The sequence below is a fragment of the Tiliqua scincoides genome, chromosome 2, assembly GCF_035046505.1.
Source record: "Tiliqua scincoides isolate rTilSci1 chromosome 2, rTilSci1.hap2, whole genome shotgun sequence".
NCBI classification, from domain to species: domain Eukaryota; kingdom Metazoa; phylum Chordata; class Lepidosauria; order Squamata; family Scincidae; genus Tiliqua; species Tiliqua scincoides.
Window position 1 is genome coordinate 72957165 of NC_089822.1, and position 19718 is coordinate 72976882.

At 41.5% G+C, this 19718-nt stretch overlaps 1 protein-coding gene across 1 annotated transcript in view; it reads right to left on the reverse strand.

The window, feature by feature from the left end:
- Positions 1–19718, reverse strand: part of RFX3 (regulatory factor X3) — an 80995-nt gene that overhangs the window by 43211 nt on the left and 18066 nt on the right. Inside the window, exons 2-4 of the mRNA XM_066615069.1 lie at positions 19261–19358; positions 10738–10996; positions 1831–1905 (exon numbers count right to left, since the gene is read on the reverse strand). Coding sequence (XP_066471166.1) covers positions 1831–1905; positions 10738–10996; positions 19261–19358 — 432 coding nt within the window. The remainder of the gene's footprint in view (positions 1–1830; positions 1906–10737; positions 10997–19260; positions 19359–19718) is intronic.

Here is a 19718-nt window from a genome sequence, read left to right on the forward strand (position 1 = left end):
AAAGTAAGTAAACATATCTTGCCTATTCCCTTCAATGAACACATTAAATACACTCCAATGTTAATGAAAAACTTTGTTGAAAGGAAAACTTTCTGGAGTTCTTTAACCAACTTTGGGCGCAATCCTAGCAATGCAGCTCTGAGGTAAGGGAACAAACATTCCCTTACCTTGAGGAGGCCTCCGTGAGTGACACCCAACTGAAGGATGCAGCACACATCCCATTGGCACTGCTATGCCAGTGCTGGAAAGTACTGACATAAGGGGTTAGGATTGCGCCCGTTATTTCTAAATTGTTTATTTACAAATCAGTTTATCACTTTTGAACTGTTTGGATTTGAAATGAGATGCCTTTGATCTCTTTATGATTGCTTTCATTTATTTCTTCGGAGAGGGAGATAGCTCAGCAGCAAAGCTGCCTCCCTATGCATTTCAGTGCAGGGGAGGGAGATATATGAGCAAAGCTGTTACTAGGCAAAAAGAGCAGGCACTGTCCAGCAAGTGCACCAGTGAGAGCAGCTTTCAGCCTAGATTGTTTCTCTTTTCAAGTTTATTGAAGCTGGCATCTCTGTGGACACCAGTGCTGCAAGATCGCAGAGCCACTGAGATAAATCAGCATTATTCCAGAATTCACAGTTCATGTATAATGCAGAAGCTTAACTAAAGCACAACAGGCTAACTTCAAACCATGGGTTCAGATTAAGATTTAATCTTGGTTTGTCTGAAATAAACCACAGTTAACTTAAGGTCTTCATTAGGAGAAACAAACAAACCACAGAAACAGGGAATTAAACGCAGCACGACATTAACACCTGAGCTTGCCCAATGCCATGAATTTCCATATTCTGAGGATAATGCATGCATGGAACATTGGATACGCAGTTTCTGTAGTCTTCTTTCATATGGATCGTTCTGCTTGCTTTTTGACTGCACTGCTATATGCAGTAATTAAAATACAAATAGTCTTTATGAATATACTGTTTTCTTTTGACTTTTTATAAAATGGTTTTTCCTGAGAACTAGTAAAAACTTGCCATTCAAATAGGTAGTGTGAGTGTAAATCAGTTGTCTGTATATTACATGGGCTCTATGCAGAGAGGATACATTTGTATCCTACATTTGAATCCCTGCCAGAAGGGCCCTCAAGATGGAAGGAAAGGTTTTGTTCACATTAGACAAGAATCCCTGCTTTAATAGTCTACGTAGATATAAATGGCAACTCCTCACATGCATTAGAATAAAGATGTACATTTAGTAACATGACTAGGAGGGCTAACTCTGCTCCCTCACCCTTTAAACATCCAGCCTTTATTAAATAGTTCCACCTCTTCACCTTGATAGTCTCAACTCAAGGTCTGTTTTTTGGAGACAATACAGTATGAAAGAATGTTTGAAATTGGGTTTTGTATAAACGTAGATACATACGTGAAGGAATAAAATTATTCATTTAATTTTTAAAATCCTGTTTTTTAAAGACATAATTGTGATGTCTCAATATCAAGTGACAAATACACATTTTATTTAACATTATAAAGTCCATATTATAAGATTTATTTTAACTGATACTTTTAAACTGTTTATGGTATTTTGAAAAATGTACATATTTTAACACTAACAACATTGAAAGAACTAATAAGTCAATGTACACAGCAAGTTGCTGCACTGACATTTTGCCTGAAAAAAAGATACAACAGTGAGGTGTCAAATGAGTTTAAAAATGGAAAGATAGATTCAAGAGCAAAAAAAGCAGCAAAACAAAACAAGCATTCAGAAGGCAAGCTAAGCATGCAGAACAAGCAAAGGACTACTTTACATGAAGAAGAGGCAACTTACATGGCTGTTGAGAAGAGAGCTTCTGTGAGTGGACAGACCATCAGACTTTTGCAGTGTCTCAATCGCCATTTCAATCTGATAATAGATGTCATTAAAAAAAAAGGACTCAAGACAAGATAGTAATAAAAGATTGACCATAGAAATTTTGATAGATTGCCCAAGGTTCAAAAGGAAACTTTAGTTCAAAAGACAGATATTAAATACAGTTCGAGGACATGATCTTAAATCTTTATATCAGTAAAACTTTGTATCAAATTCCAGAAGTTATTTTGCTTCTAAAAAAACTGAAAGATGGAGCTTCCAGAAAGCCCATTTCCTCCCCCCTCCCATCCAGGAAAAAAGAAATAAAGATAAGGTTTATTGCTAAGCCACAATATAAAATTTAAGTCTCTTGAGCACTGAATATTTTAAGTCCATACAAAACAGATAAGTACCCTAGGAAAAAGGAAAATAGAATGTGAAGGCTAACAACTTTATGTGAAGGCTGATAACTCTTGTCTGGCCACTCTTAAAAAATTACTTTCACTAACCTCATTTTAAAAACTCATAATTTATTCATTGGAACAACCACCTGGTCAAAATTCAAAGAAGACTGTATGTGAGCAGGAGAGGATCGTGACCAATGCCGAAGCTTTGCTTGGTGTTTTTAGCTGTAGGTCCCCTCTAAAGAGTCATGCCATGATACAGCTGAAAACTCTGTGCAGCTTTGGTTCAGGCTTTATTTCCACAACAGTTTATGTGGAAATAAGCTGGTGTTATAAGACTCTTTGCGAGTTTTTTTTCCTGCAGCCGAGTAAGGGAGTATCACTTCTCCAGAGCGAAATAGCAATAACTCACTTTCATTATGTCACTTCAGCATCCAAAAATATATCTGACATTTTCTATTGAAAGCTTACGAAATATTTTTGTTAATATTAGTATCCGCCTTCTATGACCTCAGTGGTCCTTGGGTTTGAAAAACATGTGATGGCCTTAGGGCCAAATCTTAGGGTAAAAATCTTTTTCTACATACATACAGAAAAAAGCACTTGCACCTTGACTATATTTATGCAGCTGCTGCTGAAGTTATTTACTAATCCTTTGAAATTATTGAATCTCTCAAGTGATCTTATATTACAACAAAATTATTTTAGAGAACAATTATTAGGCAAAAAGAATAGCAATAGGGATACTTTAGCCCCCAATCTTGTCTATTTATGCCTTGAATGGAGGAAGAAAATACCACCTATTTAAAGAATCTTTTATTTAGAGAAAATATTGTACTATGTTATCGGTTAAGTAGTAAGTATTTAGAATATATTGGGATAGTATGCAAGATTTCTATCAATGAGTTATGGCCCGACCCTATCCTTCTCCCAATGATGCAGCAGCGTAAAAATGACTACCGCTATATCCTATGGTGGGGGCAGTTGCAGAGGTATCCTCTGGGTAAGGCAATAAGGCAGCAGGGCCCTGGATGGGCTAAGTGGAGATAGGCTGTACCTGGTGTCCTCCACAGAGTCATGAGGGCAGCAGGACAAGCCTAACAGTGGCTGCATGAAGGCAGAAGGGCAAAGTGAAGGAGCTGGCTCAGGACCGCCCCCCCCCCCATGGAACTGAATTCTGCAGATAATGAAATCCATGGGGGGGCTAATACGGGGCTGCACTGACTTACCTTGGAGGCTACACTTGGCCCTCTGGAAGTCATGTGCAGCCTCCCTGTGCCTCAGAACACCTCCAAGACTCAACCGGAAGGCACTTCCAGTTGTGTCTGGGAGGTGCTCTGAGGCCTTCCAGACACAGATTCAGCAACTGCGGATATTCAAATCCGCAGATGCCAAGCCCATGAATAAGGAGAGTCCACTGTATTCAGTTCAGTTTGGGCAACATATTTCTTCTTCTCCTTCACACAAAACAAGCAACAATATTGCTTACAGAAAGTAACGCAATACTGATAGGCCCTAGTTATCCATGGGGATTCCATTTCCAGAACCCTCACAGATGCTGAAGCCTGCGGATAATGGAATCCATGGGTTTGAGCACCTGAAATCCTCCAAAAGTGACTGCAGTTATGCTCCGATTGCATCCAGAGGAACTTCTGAGGGCTGGGGGATGGCACCGGAAGGCATAAAATCGCAACTTTCTGTTTTCGACCTCAGATCACCCTCTGGAACACAGATCCCAACACCTCCAGAGATTGGACCCACCAGTGGATTTGGAACCTGCATATCGTCAAATCCATGGGTCCTAAATTTGCAGGAAAGGAGGACTGCCTCTATAAGATTAGAAGGGTTTCATAACTTCTTCACATTGTATTAGCAGACTGCCGAAGACCTACGTGTCTCAAGGAGTTAGTGGTCTGCACAAGTATGTCTTGATGGTCATTCTATCATCGTTGGATTAATATTTCTAAAAGTGCTAAGTAATGCTTAGTTAGCTTTCACGTCTTTTAGCAATGATGTCTCTCTTGCCTTATATTTTGAGACATTCTGGGCACCAAGCCAAGGTAAATTGCCTGAATGAGGCCACAATTCAGGGGTTGCATCAGAGACATATTTCCTCATGAAGTTGTATAAAAGAGGCTCAGAAATGCCATTAGTTATACATTTGGTACTAGCATAGCGTACTGTGTGTAGTATGTACTGAAGACATACTACACACAAACTTGCCCACAGGAGAAATGTGTTAATAGGAGGTGTCACTTCTATGTTGAGAGATGTAAAAGATCTGAATTTTTTTCTTTTTGTCTGGGAGGATTGTTGTGTGTGCAAAGCTAAATAAATCCTGATCTCTCTCTCTCTCTCTCTCTCTCTCTCTCTCTCACTTGTCTGTTCCTGGTCTCTGTATCCAAAAAGAACCTTGTCCTTCTGGCAATACACACAATGAATATTCAAAAATTCTAAAAACTTTAGCCAAAATCTTGAATGCACTAAGGGACAAATTTTGAAATCAATGAAGATAATTCATTGCTATTATAGGCAAGCATCTATGAAGACCTCAGTATTCACTGTGAAGCAAATATTTCTATTTTTGATGTCCCCCAAAGCTCTTTAAAATTACATTTCACCAGCCTAGTAATAGGAGAATAGGGAAAAAACTCATATTTTGTTTTCTATTTTCGGAGGCAGTTGTCTTATGAACTCTGCAGAAACCCAGCCCCCAAAATACTACAGATACTAAAAAAGTAGCATCTTAATTTAAGGTAATTAGAAAATCCTCAAAGCAGAGTTCTTGCTGCAGCAGCCAGCAAGACACATAGACTGTTCTACCACCATCAGCAAAGCTATGCTATCTGGATCTCAATGGCTGGACACAAGAGAAAAAAAGATCTTCAACATTTGCTTCAACTAAAGCTTTGCTCCCTATTTTTTCTATTTTGTTCCTTTCTTTTGTCAGAGAAAGGAACCCGCACTTGGAAGTCAGAATGAAAAACTGCACAGTAAATGGGCAGTGACCGCAGCAGAAGGCAAGATCTTACCATCTCTGCTATCCTGGACACCAACATATATGAAGAATGCCAGACCCCTAACCATTAACGGGTAAGAAGTGGAAGTGTGTTGGCACAATCCTATTTTTATTATATTATACCAGTGCAGTGATGACCGCACTGGCCTAGGGTGTCGCTAATGTGTCATAAAGCAGTAAGCAGCGCAACTGAGAAGGCTGTGCCATCCCACAAACTAGATCCACGAGGAGTGCCTGACGGAGCATGTAAGCTCCTTCCAGGTGGCACAGGGTGGAGGGGATGAGATCAGTAGCACTGTTGCATGATGAATCCTATTCCCCCTCCTGGGTTTGGAAGCCCAATCTGCTCAGACTTGCGCCAGCAATTTTGCTGGTGCAGATTCAAATAACCCCATTGCACCAGCAGGGGCTTTACCCGGGGTAAGGGGATGAATGTCCTCTTACCTCAAGGAAACTTCCGGCCTGCTCCTTCCCAGCACTGGATACAGTGTGGGTCAGTGGCCCCAACTATACCAGCACAATTTAGGATTGGGCCATATGGCAGGGTATAACAAGTGATTGCCTCTCTCATATACACTTAATGGAAAGATCAAATACACTGTTAAATTATGGCAATGAACTATGTTTGAAATGAGCAAACCCGGAGCCCCATTCTCAACTTTTGTCATTACTGAATGTGTACACGTGAAACACACAGTACTCCACAAACTGGGCTCAAGTTCAACCTTTTTAAAATACTGCTAGAAGATACAATATGTACTGTATTTTTACAGTTTAAGCCATTTCAGCCCAACGTTGCATATACGCAACAGGGACTAAATCTGTACACCTGTGGGTCGGCCAGAAAAGGGTTAATGTAGCTTAAATACATCAATTTCAAAGTATGTTGCCACATGACTTATAGAAAGCTTAACAGAGAAAATTGCAGACCAAAGGACTGGAACTTTGTTTTAGCTAGCCATTTGCTTCATTTTTGCTCATTTAACAATATTTAGTAAGCAGAAGACACTAAACTATTTATAGATATTGGTTTCTGACTATATAGAACTCTAGTAAAACAGATAAAACATAAATAAGATTAATGAAATTCTTAATTAGATAATGGCATAATATATTAGAAATTAGAGTGCAGATATATACATGAGTCAAGAAAGTGAAGTCCCCTCACACCAATTTTGTCTTCATGTGAAAACTTTGTGAATCCCACACACCAAATCAAGATGAGGGTGGAAACGATGATCTATTACAAAATAAACAGGTTTGGAAAGAATAATCAAGCTCTCATAACAGCAAAATATTATGATAATGTACTTAGAATGAAGGTAACAAGTGAAATGAGCACTAGTTATCCTGCTACAGCCATCTCTCTCCAGGGGAAATATGCTAGTTTACTACTAGGTGATGACTTAAAACAAAAGATTGGCATTGATTACTAGTCTGAATTGGTGTTTTAATTTAGCCACTAGAAGTTGAACTTATTTGCTAAAAGCAGTGAAAAAAACTGTTTTGATATGATTTTACAGATTTTAGAACAAAGCACTTTACAGAATACTAGTAAAATGTCCACAAATGCATGCAATTGTCAAGAGGTACAGTTTTTGAAATAGTAACAGGTCGTTCTAAAACAGTCACTATTCCTGATGTAGCAATGACTTGAAGTTTTTGTGATCAAGGGCTTAATCACAAGGGAAGTAAACTGATATGATCAAGAATCTCTGAATAGAAAAGGGCCCCTTTGCCTGATCTCTGTTTCAGATTATTGATCCTGTCACTACCTTAAGTATGCAAATAAAGTTGAGAATTCACTGCAAGCAATTCTGAAAGTGACGCAAGTGAACATAGGAACCTCAGGAATATAAATTCCCTTCCAATGTAAATACCAGGTCTTTTTATTCAGTTCAGTATCCTTAAATCAGTAACCAATGAAAATCCTTATATACCCCCACTGAACACTGTTGGAAGTATTCTCCCTTGATCACCCTTTAACAGTGAAAAAATGCAATGATAAAAAAAGCTTTAACAGTACCATCATTCCTAATGCTGTTATCACTGGATTATCAGTGACATAAAACAACAGACTATCATAATAGCAACAAATTCAACATAAATCTTGTCTTTAATGTTGAGTGCCAATCTTTTTTATCCCAATACAAAAGACCAGTTTTTCCCATTCTGTAACTATTTGATGCTGGGATTTTCAAATGCTGAACTTGTGACATTTTACTTACCTGAGGGCACAATCCTACCCTGTGCTGGAACAGGCAAGCCAAGAGGCTTGCACTGTATTCAGCGCAGGATAGGGGCCCAAGGCGGCTCAGTCAGAGGAAAGGGGAAACTTTTCCCCTTAACTCTGGGTAAGGCGCTTTTGCCCCTACAGGTCTCCTTGGATTTGCGCCATCTCCTGAGGTGGTACAAGTTCGAGGAGAGCGAAGTGGCTTCACACCACTCTAAACTCCCCAGAAATGAGGGCTGGGATCCAACGTAAGTGCTGGATTCCAGCCCTGCCCCCACCTGCCCCGGGGCCGCCCACTACCTGCCCTGCCCCTGCCCAGGAATGCCTCCCTCCCCCTCTTCCTCGCCCACTCCAAAGCTTTGCATCAGCCCAGCCGGGCTGATGCAAAGCTTGCCGAGGAAGCCAGCACGGAGGTTTGTGTCAGACTCTACAGGCCGGCGCGCCTCTAAGCACCAGCCCGGTTTCCTCCCAAGCAGGCACAAATGTGCCTTATGGCACGTTTGCAACCCTCCTGGGTCTGCACAAGCGATTTGCACCAGCCCATGGGCGCCTCAGGATTGCGCCCAGAGGGCCCAATCCTATCCAACTTTCCAGCACTGGTGCAGCTGAAATGCAACCCCGATGTAAGGGAACAAATGTTCCCTTACCTTGAGGAGGCCTCTGCGACTGACTCCCCACCAAAAGATGCAGTGCACGCCCCACCAGCACAGCTGCACTGGCACTGGAAAATTGGATAGGATTGAGCCCTAAAGTTATCTAACTTTTTACTTATCTACCTTGTAAATGTCTTACAGCATTTAGTTACACAGCCAGATAATAGAAATTAAGATATAATATCGCTATAGGAAAATACTTGAACTTCTGCTGAAGCCTTCAGAGGGTTTCCTTTATTTTTCAGTACATCATAACTTGTCATGTACCATTGGGGGGAGAGGGGAGTCTGATTTTGTTGATGCAAAAATACGCAAAACGATACAGCAACTTATACCATTCAAAATAATGACAATAATTCACGCTGTGGAAACAAATCTACAATTTTCATTTACCAACCACTATTCATTATTTTCACAACAATTAGACATATTAGAAAGCACACAAGCTGTTGGAAAGTTTCTACCTCTTGCAAACCCTGCAATGTTTTAAACTCTTTTTAATTTGTCAAAACAGATGGTACATGAAGCAGTTTGAATACTGCCACGTAGAGAAACTGATGAGTATTTGCTAAGCCCTGCAGTTTTAAAACCCGCTTAAAAGTCCAAAGGAAGAAATGTTCGTCTTTTTTGAAGGAGAAAAAAAAAAACCTCCATCACTCTATTTCTTCTAGCTGTAAAGAGGAACTGAAACTCATACTTTCCATTTGGGAGGACACCAATCCAATTTTAAATATCTGAGTGTGGCATTCCGTCTGATTAACGGCCAAACATATGGAATGTGTTCACCTTCCTATCTCCAAACTTGCCTCTCCTAGGACCTAGGCCATGCTACAAAATCCCCAGGCATGCACTCAAGCTTTTATGCAGCACACCATGCCTTCAGTGACTCCCTCTTTAACTCGTCCCCTTTATCCTAGTGGATGCTATTCCAGGAGGATCTTCTGATTAAGGAATGACTTGGAGGCAATGCAGAGGAACTGTGGTAGAAATGGAGCTTCTTGAACTCTGGGTAACTTAAACAAAAGTAATTTGGAATCACCTATCATTATTTTTTTGAAGTACACCCTGTTTTTCTACCATACACCTCTTTACTGGATAGATTTAATATAATGGATCCCCACTTTACAATGGGTTGACTTTATGATCAATTAGCTGCACCATAGACTCTCCATAGTAAAACAAGGTTCACTATACAATAAATTATTCACTTCAGCATGGCTTCATGATTGCAGCCAGCAGGACCTCCTGGATGATAGATAAGTCAATCAGTTATGTGAATGCAAGCATTGGCAGCAGCCAACAGTAGCATAATTAACTGTGGTTGTGTGCATGGAAGGAAGGATACAGCCTTATAATTTCTGTTTATAATTATAACATTGTGTGAATGGGTAACCATGGACCCAAGAACACAGTCTGCACCTTTTAGAGAGGGCAATCACATAGTTCTGTGGCAGGAACTTCTGATGCTTGGAACAAATTACCAGAAAAATACCCCCCAAAAAGACCACCACCACCATGTTACTGGGTTCATGTTATGGTATTTTTACAGTACAATGGTGTCTCTGGAAGAGATTACCATTGTAAAAGTAGGGGCCCACTGTTTACATTTTTACTATTGCAAGCAGTTAGTCTATTGTGATTCTAGAGTTTGGGAAATAAAATTCAATAGAACATACAAAAAGTTGAACAGAAAAAAACAAAAATACTTGTAGTAGGCATGTTAAAATGCATAGCAATTTGAGGAAGACAAAAAGACAGAATAAAGTACATTAGGGAATTAATGTTAAACGTATCAAATACTAAGACCAGGACCAAGAAAGCCTTGTCATGAGTTCTCAAAAATAAGGGTTCATATGCAGCTATTTGCCAAGCAGCAACTTATATGGTTACTAATTTCTGCAATGACCCCCTTCCCCACCTGCTCAGAAGAACATCTAACACAACAAAGGCCTGTTCATATTTAGGCTGCAAGTGCTATCAAGAGTACACACACTAGTTTAAGATACTAGTCTTGTTGCTAGTATCAACAACAAGAAAACTAAAACAGGAAAGAGAATCATGAGTAGAATAAGGCTACCCAGAACTAACAGCAGCCATTCCTGACACATATACACCATATATGAAATTTAGAAGTGAAAGGAACACACTGACAAACAGCAATACTGGCATTTTATTTAACTGCATTTCACAATTATACCCTCTGCATTTATTTTGAGAGGAAATACATTAACAAAAAACCCAGCAGAAAGAAACAATCTCTAAGCATGGTCTTTTTTTTATTAATCTGAGTAATACTCAAGACAGTGATGGGACTGCTTATATTGTTTTGAACTGTGGCCATACATTTGGTGCAAAATCCATTGAATCGGTCTGCTGTGCACTTTTTAAAATTCATTTCCAGGCCCTCATGCAAGCCTTACTGAAATGAATACAAGATGTGAAGCAAGAGTGCTAGGTTGACTGTGCCTTCAACCTATTAACCAAACTCATGTTCTGTTACTGAAAATAAACATGAAGACATTATGCATTTAGCTATAAAGATACATATATCTTTATATTTATATCTACACTACTTACTGTAGCTGGAGAGGCTCTTGTTGTGTGAGTCACTGAATGGCCAGAGTTTTCCATTGAATTGCCAATCAAGTAGGTTCCTCCAGTGCTGCTGATGAGCTGTCCTCCAGTGACACCCATCTGAATGCCTCCAGTGCCCACCATACTATGAGAAGAGACCACTGTGGTCACCTGTGCAGAACTTCCTTGAGTATCAAAGTAATTTCCCCCAGTGTTTTGGCTGTACATCTGAGTTTCTGTGTAAGGATACGTTGTTGTTCGTCTTAAGAAAAAAAAGGAAAGGGAAAAATTGTTTACATATAAACCTTTACTAGAGAGGTTTACATTGACATTTTCAATGTGGAATTGAGCATACAACAGCTGCAACCAAATTAAATGATAATTTCTTAAAGCGTTTTCAGTGCACAAAGTGCTTTAAAATTCTTATCTCAACATGTATGATTAACTTACCTTTTCCTGAAAATAGAGCAAAAGCAGGCAATTATACTCAGTGGGCTGACTCTGAGGAGTTCTAGCAGAAGGATGCTTGTACAAAGGGACTTGTACACCCTTCCTCTTCATTATGTCCTCCCCAATTGTTCCTGAGGGTTGGAAACCTCTCTGGAAAAAACATGGTTTAGGGCACTGTATGGGACACTGGCCAAAATTGAGCAGACGTACATCACATGAGTCAAGCTCTGCTTTCTTTGCCTTGCAATTCCCCCATGCCACATCCTGTGTCATTTCAGGGAGTTCTCTAACCCCTCAGACATGTTTTCTCAGTGGGGTGCAAAAACACTCATTCTGCAACGTCATATCGTAGATAGTTGATATATGTAATAGTAGAAAAGATAGTTTAGTTCAAGGATTGGTGACTTGTTCAAGAACTGGAAATGTTTGCTAACATGCATTGTGTGAAAGTATGAGATACTCCTCCTCCCAAAAAAACCCCCACACACATATCAAACTGGGATTATGTAGATCATAACAACCCATGGAAAGGAAAAGATGGTTGCAAGAACTGTGCAGAGTATGTGTGTCTGTGCCCAGTGATACAGAAATATATAAGGCATTATTAACATTTATTTGTTTAATCTTTCACAGCAATCTGACATTTCTCCCTGGAAAAAGTGCAGTTAACATTACAACCAACTAAACAGTATGGCACTGAAAGGGTAAATCTTTCATGTCTGCTGAAGTTTCAAGGTGCTATGCACATGGCACGCACCCACACATTGGTTTATTCCCAACTGACTTTATTAGGTTCTATGAAAATGTCAAGACAATGATCTGTTGACTTTCATAAATTACTACTCCAGGCCCAGCAATCTCATTTTACTTCAGCGTGTACCTGAATGAGACCCTGAATTTTCTTGCATTCACTCATTCAATAGGATGTACTGACCTGCAGCATACTGATCTACCTATCCAAAAAGTTGCTGCTTACATTTAAAACAATTTTATGCATTTCACTCCACCAAGGAAAGATTTTTCTTAAAATTAATTTTCTTGGAGTATTTCAGCTTATTTTTCCCCCTTACAGGCATTTTAATTGCTATAAAAATCTAACGAAAGATAAAAAAAACCTCAGCTGATATGGGTATTTCATGCTATCTTTGTTTTTAACGTCACAATTTATTTGCTCAAGACACAATTTGAAAAATATTGTTTAATTTCAATTTGTTCATTTTCTCACATGTAAACAAACATCTGAAATTTTGGATAACATTTACTGTTTTTTCAGATTACTGTGGAAAAGCATATATTTGCTTATTTTAAAATTAAGAAAATTGTTGATCAGGATTTTTGAGAAAGTAAGTAAGGCACTCTTAATTCAGTTCCTCTACTTTAAAACTGATTTTTTTCCAAGCAGAACGGTTTTGAGCCTAACCAGCTCTTGAGTAAAAGGAAGGGTAATTTTCACTGATTTCCCACTCTCCGCTTGCTGCTGCTGATCTACTGTCACATCCCAGAGTGCCTTAAGGCTTGAGGAAGAGAGGGGAAATGTGTGCAGGTGGGTGCTGTGGGAAGGAGAGGGTACAAATAAAAGTACATTACATATGTGCAAGAGCAACTAAGGATCCAAATCAATATGTTTCAGATTTATTCCCTCTAAATAGGGCAATGTTAATCTAAATAGGAAAAGGTTTGGAGACATGGAAGAACAGCAACACCATATGGTACTAAACTTATTCAGTGCTTTCCCCTGTCCCCATAGTGTCAGCTGATGACAGAGAAAAGGGCAAGGAAATACTCAAAGCAGGGCCTAGGAGAGGGGGGTAAAGGGGGTAATTTGACCCAGGGTCAAAAAGAGGGTCCAGTAGCCAAAGGAGGGGGCCCCAGAAATTTCCTTAGACCTAACATCTTCCTATCTACTCAAACTTGTTGCCTGTACAGGACGCTAGGGACACTACCATGAGCGTCCTGCTGCAGCTACTGGCAAGCCATATATGCTGGGCCGAGGAATGCATATATAACACTCCTTAACAGAGTGTCAAACCTGGGAGGAAACTGGCCTGCTATAGTAGCTCTTTGGTTTGTGGATCTGCTTGCCATGAAGGAGTGTATAGGAGCTCAGGGACACAGCTGTGGGGCTACAGTTGCTGCAGAAGCATGTTTTGGTATGCACAGGACACTTCCCATTCTAATGTGACCCTAAATATGATGATGCTAATTTTCAACATGATCTATATCTAAAAGTTTTTAGGGAGACTTAAGTATTTGCTCCTTTCTGGAGTGGAAAGCTGGGATATAATCCTACTAATGAATAATAATAAATAAATATTTGCTTTTTCGTATTACTGTACAGTATCTAACTGCCAATGTCACATGGCTGGGTAGCCCTGGGCTCCAAAATCTTTTCCAGCTGTCCCCCTTTTTCCAAAGACTTTTCTGCTCACCCATCACCACCATCCCCAACTTTCACCCCTCCCCCTTTGCAAAGGGGCCCAAAAGAAACTTTGTACTCCCTGATAAATTTCCTCTCAGAGGCCCTGACTCAAAAGGTTCATTTCCACCAATCCAATTTTCCAGTGCTGATGCAGCTATACCAACAAGGCATACACTGCATTCTGGGGGGGCGTGGAAGGAGGGCAGTCACAGAGGCACCCCCAAGGTAAGGGAACATTTGTTCTCTTATCTTGGGGCTACATTGCAGTTGAAAAAAATAGTAAGCTGTATTACAGGTTGAGACTAATTATTCGTGTGGGTTCCATTCCAAACACTCATAATGGATGGCAAAAAACTATAGCAAATCAATTTAAAAAACAAAAGTTTCTTAGCTCCCGTGATTTAAAAACAGCCTTGCTGACCTTTGTGATGTTAAGATAGAGTCATTAAGACGACAATCCATCAATCAGTTGTCCTCCAAGAGCTTACAAAAAGCTGAGAGCTTACACTCAGGCCGCCCCCCTCTCATTAAGGAGGCTATTGTTAAAGGACTGTTCAGTTTTTTTAACTGATTTTAAAGGGATGCGTTTTTCCCCTTCTCCAGGGATCAGCACATTCCTTCACATTCCTTCTCATTTCAAGGGCCATTCGTGTTGAGTCAAATCCTCAAATCGTGTATAAATCATGTATAAATCGCGTATAAAAAATCCATGTATAAGTAGGCTGGACCTGTACTTGTTTTGGAAGAGGAAGGGCAGAATTTGGTATGAGGCTCCAATGTTTGGCAGCAGCCCCATGACTCTCATAACATCTAGTTTCACCAGAGCTGGTCCTGGGCTTTCCTGCGCTTTGGGCCACCTCTGCCTTTGCCGCCCCGACCCAGTTATTGCAGTGATGTCATCGTCACCACAATTACTTCCGCGCAGCTGCCTCCTCCATTCCCCCTTTGAAAGAAAAGGGGAATGAAGGAGTCACCTAGCCTCCGCTGGGGGGAGGGGGAAGGGAGTAGCCCTCAGGGCTGCAGGAAGTGGTGTGTGCCTCCTCTGATTTCGGAGGAGATGCACACCGCTTCTCCAGTTCTGATGGAGCGTTTCACACTGCTTCTAAGCTGTGCACATCAGAGTGTTTTAGGGCCACTGGAAGTGGTGCCCAGGACAAGCAAGCAGGAAGTGCTTGGTTCCTGGGGGCCACTTCCATCAGCCCCAACGTGTTCCGATGGAGTTTTCATGGCATGAAACGCACCATTGGAGCCAGAGAAGTGGCGCATGTTCCATCCAAAATTGGAGGAAGCACACGCCACTTCCAGCTGTCCTGAGGGTTGCCTCTTCCCCTCCCCTTTCATTAAAGGGGAGGAGAGAAGGTGGCCTCAGACATGGGCAGGAACTTTACCGAGAATGACTGCAGGAGTGCAGCCACTCTGCACAGTTTCCTGCTGGGCTGAGCACCGCCCCCTCTTCTTCTCTAAGGTGGCCCTCAGGGCAGAACAGAACCATGCTGACAGTGGCTGCACTCTTGCAGCCACTGTTGACATGGTTCCTGGTGTACCAGGGAGGGGGTGGGTCGCAGTGGCACTCCCCCATCACAGCACCCGCATTTGTCCTGCTTTTCCCCCTCTAGGTACGCCACTGAGTTTCATCCCTAGAAAACAGCTTCTGTAGCAGGTTTAGGAGATGCGAAAAGGCAACTGACAAGATCCGCTGTGCAGATGGCATAAATTAGAGCCACAAAACAGACAACACAGACAAAAGATTCATCCACAATCTTTGTGTCTGAGATGCGATCTCACAGGCCAACATTTTGAAAAGTCATAGATCTGTATAGAATGAGCTGAAATGTCTTGCTACCTCTTAATTGCTCAAACGCAACACACCTGTTCATGGAGAGAGCTTCTGATAGGGGAAGTGCTAATTAGAATACTATCCTGTGTCAACATGTCACCATGATCCTCACCTATGACATAAAAAAATGAACATTGCTCCGAAAGATGCAAGTCAACCACAGAATGAACACAAATCTAATCTGGGACCAGATTACAACCAGAGCAGCAAATATATATCAAGAAGAAGAAAGACTGATCATGGGTGGGTGGCAGTACAGTAAAGTTGTATCACACCTATGTTCTGGGAAAACTCTCATATTTTATTACAGCAGTTATATTTGGAAGTATTACTCAACCCCCCCTCCAATAATGACACACTAGAGAGAATTAGATGACTAGGAGGACACTTGAACATACGAGACAATTGTAGAAAAGAAATATGAATGAAGCATCAAGAACAGAAATATTAAAACACAATACAGTCTACTGCATTTTATTCAAGAGTTATTTTCCAGAGTGAGAACATAAAGCTAAAATCACATATATTCAGAACTGCCTTGAAAATCCCTTACAGCTGAAAAGTACACACTGCCTCTTTAAAAATTGAGAGGCATGCAGGAACTCAGACTGACTGAGGAAACAGCAGTTTCATTATCTGCTCTCATGCTCACTCTCAGGCATGCATATAGTAAGTGGAATGGCAGGTGGAATTGCCTGCGATGTTTTTTTTTTCTTTTTTAACTTGTCAAGTGCATGTAGTTGAATTTAGGAAAGTAAAGTGAGCATAAGGTATAGGCCAGGGGTGTCCAAACGTTTTGTCAGGAGGGCCACATCATCTCTCTAACACTGTGTTGGGGGCCAGGAAAAAAAGAATTTACATTTCAAATTTGAATAAATTTACATAAATGAATACATTAGAGATGGAATGTATATGAATGAATTAAGGTCTTGCAATAGCTCAAAGCCTATAAAAGACTGGCCTTTCCTTTGCTGCTACTGCAGTATCACAGATGTGAAACAGAAAGCAATGGAGGGAGCCCTCATCCCACAGCTCATGCGAGAGGCTGAACAGTTGCCCTCACGCTGAGAGCAGTTGCGTTGGGCCAGCACGGACTCCAGCAAGTCTCCAGAGGCCCAGTGGCTCATTAGAGAGTGGGAGTTCCCCGTGGGCTGGATTGGGAGTCCCTGAGGACCACAAATGGCTCCCAGGCCAGGGTTTGGGCACCCCTGGTATATAGGCTAACTATATAGTATGACTGCTACTTTGTAACTCAATTTAGCTTGAGATCTCATGGGAGATCTAATACAAAGAAGAGAAAACAATTGATAAGACTCATTACTCTAATACAACATGCACAATATAGTAGAGGTGTACAAATTTTGAGGGGTTTTTTAAAAACAAATTTTATGTAGTTTTGTTCGTTTTCACTTTTTAACTTTTTGTTAAAAGTTTTTGTTTTACATATAAATCAATGTTATTTCTTACATGCGATGAGCTTTAGGCTGGAGCAATTTTTATTATCTCAAATTGCCCAGAACACCACATTATCACTGAAAAGTGTGAATTAATAAAATGGTCATTACCACGGATACTGGAAGTCTATAGAGCTGGGTGATAGCAAGGGCTCATCAATTTCTTCACCATCTGATGCTATCTTCGCTGTGCTGGATATCCCTTCATGCATTGAAGGTTATAGCAATGGCAGTTTCTCTGTGCTGGCTATCCCTCAACTTGTTGAGGGTTGCTATCCCAACAACAAGGTTTCAGCAGTGGGGAGGGGATTGTTTCACTTGACCTCCTCCTGCACCTATCATTTGGTTCCTTCTCTGGGCTTGTCCCAGCCACAGAGAAGCCCTTAGATCAGCGGTCCAACCGCTGTGCCGTGGCACACTGGTGTGCCGCGAGGCTGTCTCAGGTGTGCCACGGGGCCAGAAGAGGCAGGCAGCAGTCACGCAAGGGGGAGAAGCGGCTGCTTTGACCCTCAGGCGACAGCCGTGAAAAAAGGAGCAGCCTCAGCTGCTTTGCATCTCCTGCTGCTGAGCGAGAGGAAGGCTGCAACCCGATCCTCATTTACCTGGGAGTAAGCCCCACTGACTATTATGGAGCTTACTTCTGAGTAGACACACCTAGGATTGGGTAAAGTCCTCCCCGTGAGCTGACTGGGCAGCCAGAGACGCCCAGAGGAGGACTGCGGAGTGAGTGAGTGAGAACGAGGGAGGCAGGCAAGCAGGTCGGAAGGGAGCGAGCCTGCTGAGGCCACCAGCACAAGAACTGGCTGGCCTGGCGAAGGGTCCATGAAACCCCTTTTCCTGCCTGTAACTGCCCAGTGACCCTCCCTGCCTTGCCTTTCGCATTTTAGAGGAAGGACTTTGGGCCACAATCCTATCCACACTTACCTGGGAGTAAGCCCCATTGACTCTAGTGAGGCTTACTTCTGAGTAGACCTATTGCCTAGGATTGGGCTTTTGGTCCACTCTTTTTTCTTAAATACAGGAGCAGGCAATTGGCACTTCTCCCCACCCTACTCCCTCCCACAGGCACATCCCCCCCAAATCTCATAATCGCAGTTAGCGCCTCTCCTACTGGCCTTCCCTTCACTCCTGTGCACCTTTCAAAGGTCCAGAATCACTTTCCTCACATTCTCCCCCGCCCCCACTCCAGTTGCACTTCTTTTAATCATGTGTCTTCATTGCCCTTCACCTCACACCTCTCCACTATGTGCTCAATCTGACCTCTCTTTGCCAACACTTTCTGGCATAACACTTTAATAACAACATTTTCCAGATCCTTTCCAGAATCACATATACTTTCCTCTCCAAACTTCTTGTGAGTCTTTGGCTGCAATCCTAACTACACTTTCCTGAGAGTAAGCCACATTGAACAAAATAGGACTTACTTCTGAGTAGACCTGGTTAGGATTGTGCCCTTTGTCATGTAATGATCTAATTGTATTAATTGTACTAAAATTAATTGTAATGTAGTAATTTAATGTAAGTAAAAAACTGGCAGTGTGCCTTGACAATTTTAGTGCTGTGTCAGTGTGCTGCGTGCTGAAAAGGGTTGAAAATGGCTGCCTTAGATAGTAGTCCTCAAGTAGCCAAGCTTCCCCCCCATCCCAAGTGCACTGGCACAGTATTTGCAGATAACAAAAGGTAGATGGTGATTCTGCCCCTCTCAGATAAGCAAATTTGCAGATAGAGGATTTGTATACAGGTGTGCACCCCTATACGTGGGGGTTCCGTTCTGGAACCCACCACGATTAAGCAAAACCATGAATACTGGTGAACCCCTCCCTGACCCTCTGCAGCCAAGGGGAGCTCTGTTCCCCTCGCCTCCAGTGGGTCCTCTGAGCCCTGCAGAGGCCACAGACATATGCAGACTGAGTTTCAAAGTTAAAAAAAAAGCAACTTCCAGTTTCACAGAGAAACTGGAAGTGACTTTTTAATGCCTTAAAAGGCATTAAGAGGTCCTGGGAAGCCCTCAGGATACAGGATCTGTGGGTACGGGGTGCCCTGGATAAAAAGAACTGACTATATAAGCATTGGAAACCTCAAAACTGATAGCCCAGATTTACCGTTTGTAAAACACTTGGTGTTATACTTCCAATAAATTAGTTTTGCTCCTATTTACCTTAAGAATGATTTTAATTGATGCTGGAAGAACTAAAATTTTCAGTTTAGTGCTTCACTAAAACCAAACTTACACAGTTTCAGTATCATTGCTATAGAGAAAAGCTTTCATTTTACATACAACTTGTTTCATAAACATTTAAGAATAGATAACATTATTTTAAGAAAGTATGTTTGGCCATATATGATGTGAACAACTATTAACTTACATAGCTCCATTTGTATAGACTGTGTCACTTCCCTCCACATACTGCACCTGGGCTGGGTATACATGCTGCACCTGTTGCACAGTTTGCACCTGCTGAACCTGTAAATACAAAAAAGGACAGGCACTTTATGAAATGCATTTTCTACTTTGTATTATGCAGCTGCTGCTTAGCAAGCAACAAACAAAATTGTGAAGCATATTAATACAGGTTGACAAAATGACTCCAATATAAAAGTTTGTTTGCAAATGGTTGTCTAATAATTTGCGACTTCAACACGATTGCATGTATGACTGGACAACTGCAGATTCCGTATCTGTCACCAGGGCTGGGCCCAGGCAATGCAGGCCTACTTAAGAACAAGGGGCTCCTCAGGCATAAAGGGCTCCTTGGGAGTAAGGGACACCTCAGGAGGAAGGAAGCTGTGGGAGTACTACCAGGATACAGCCCCCAGGCAGGGG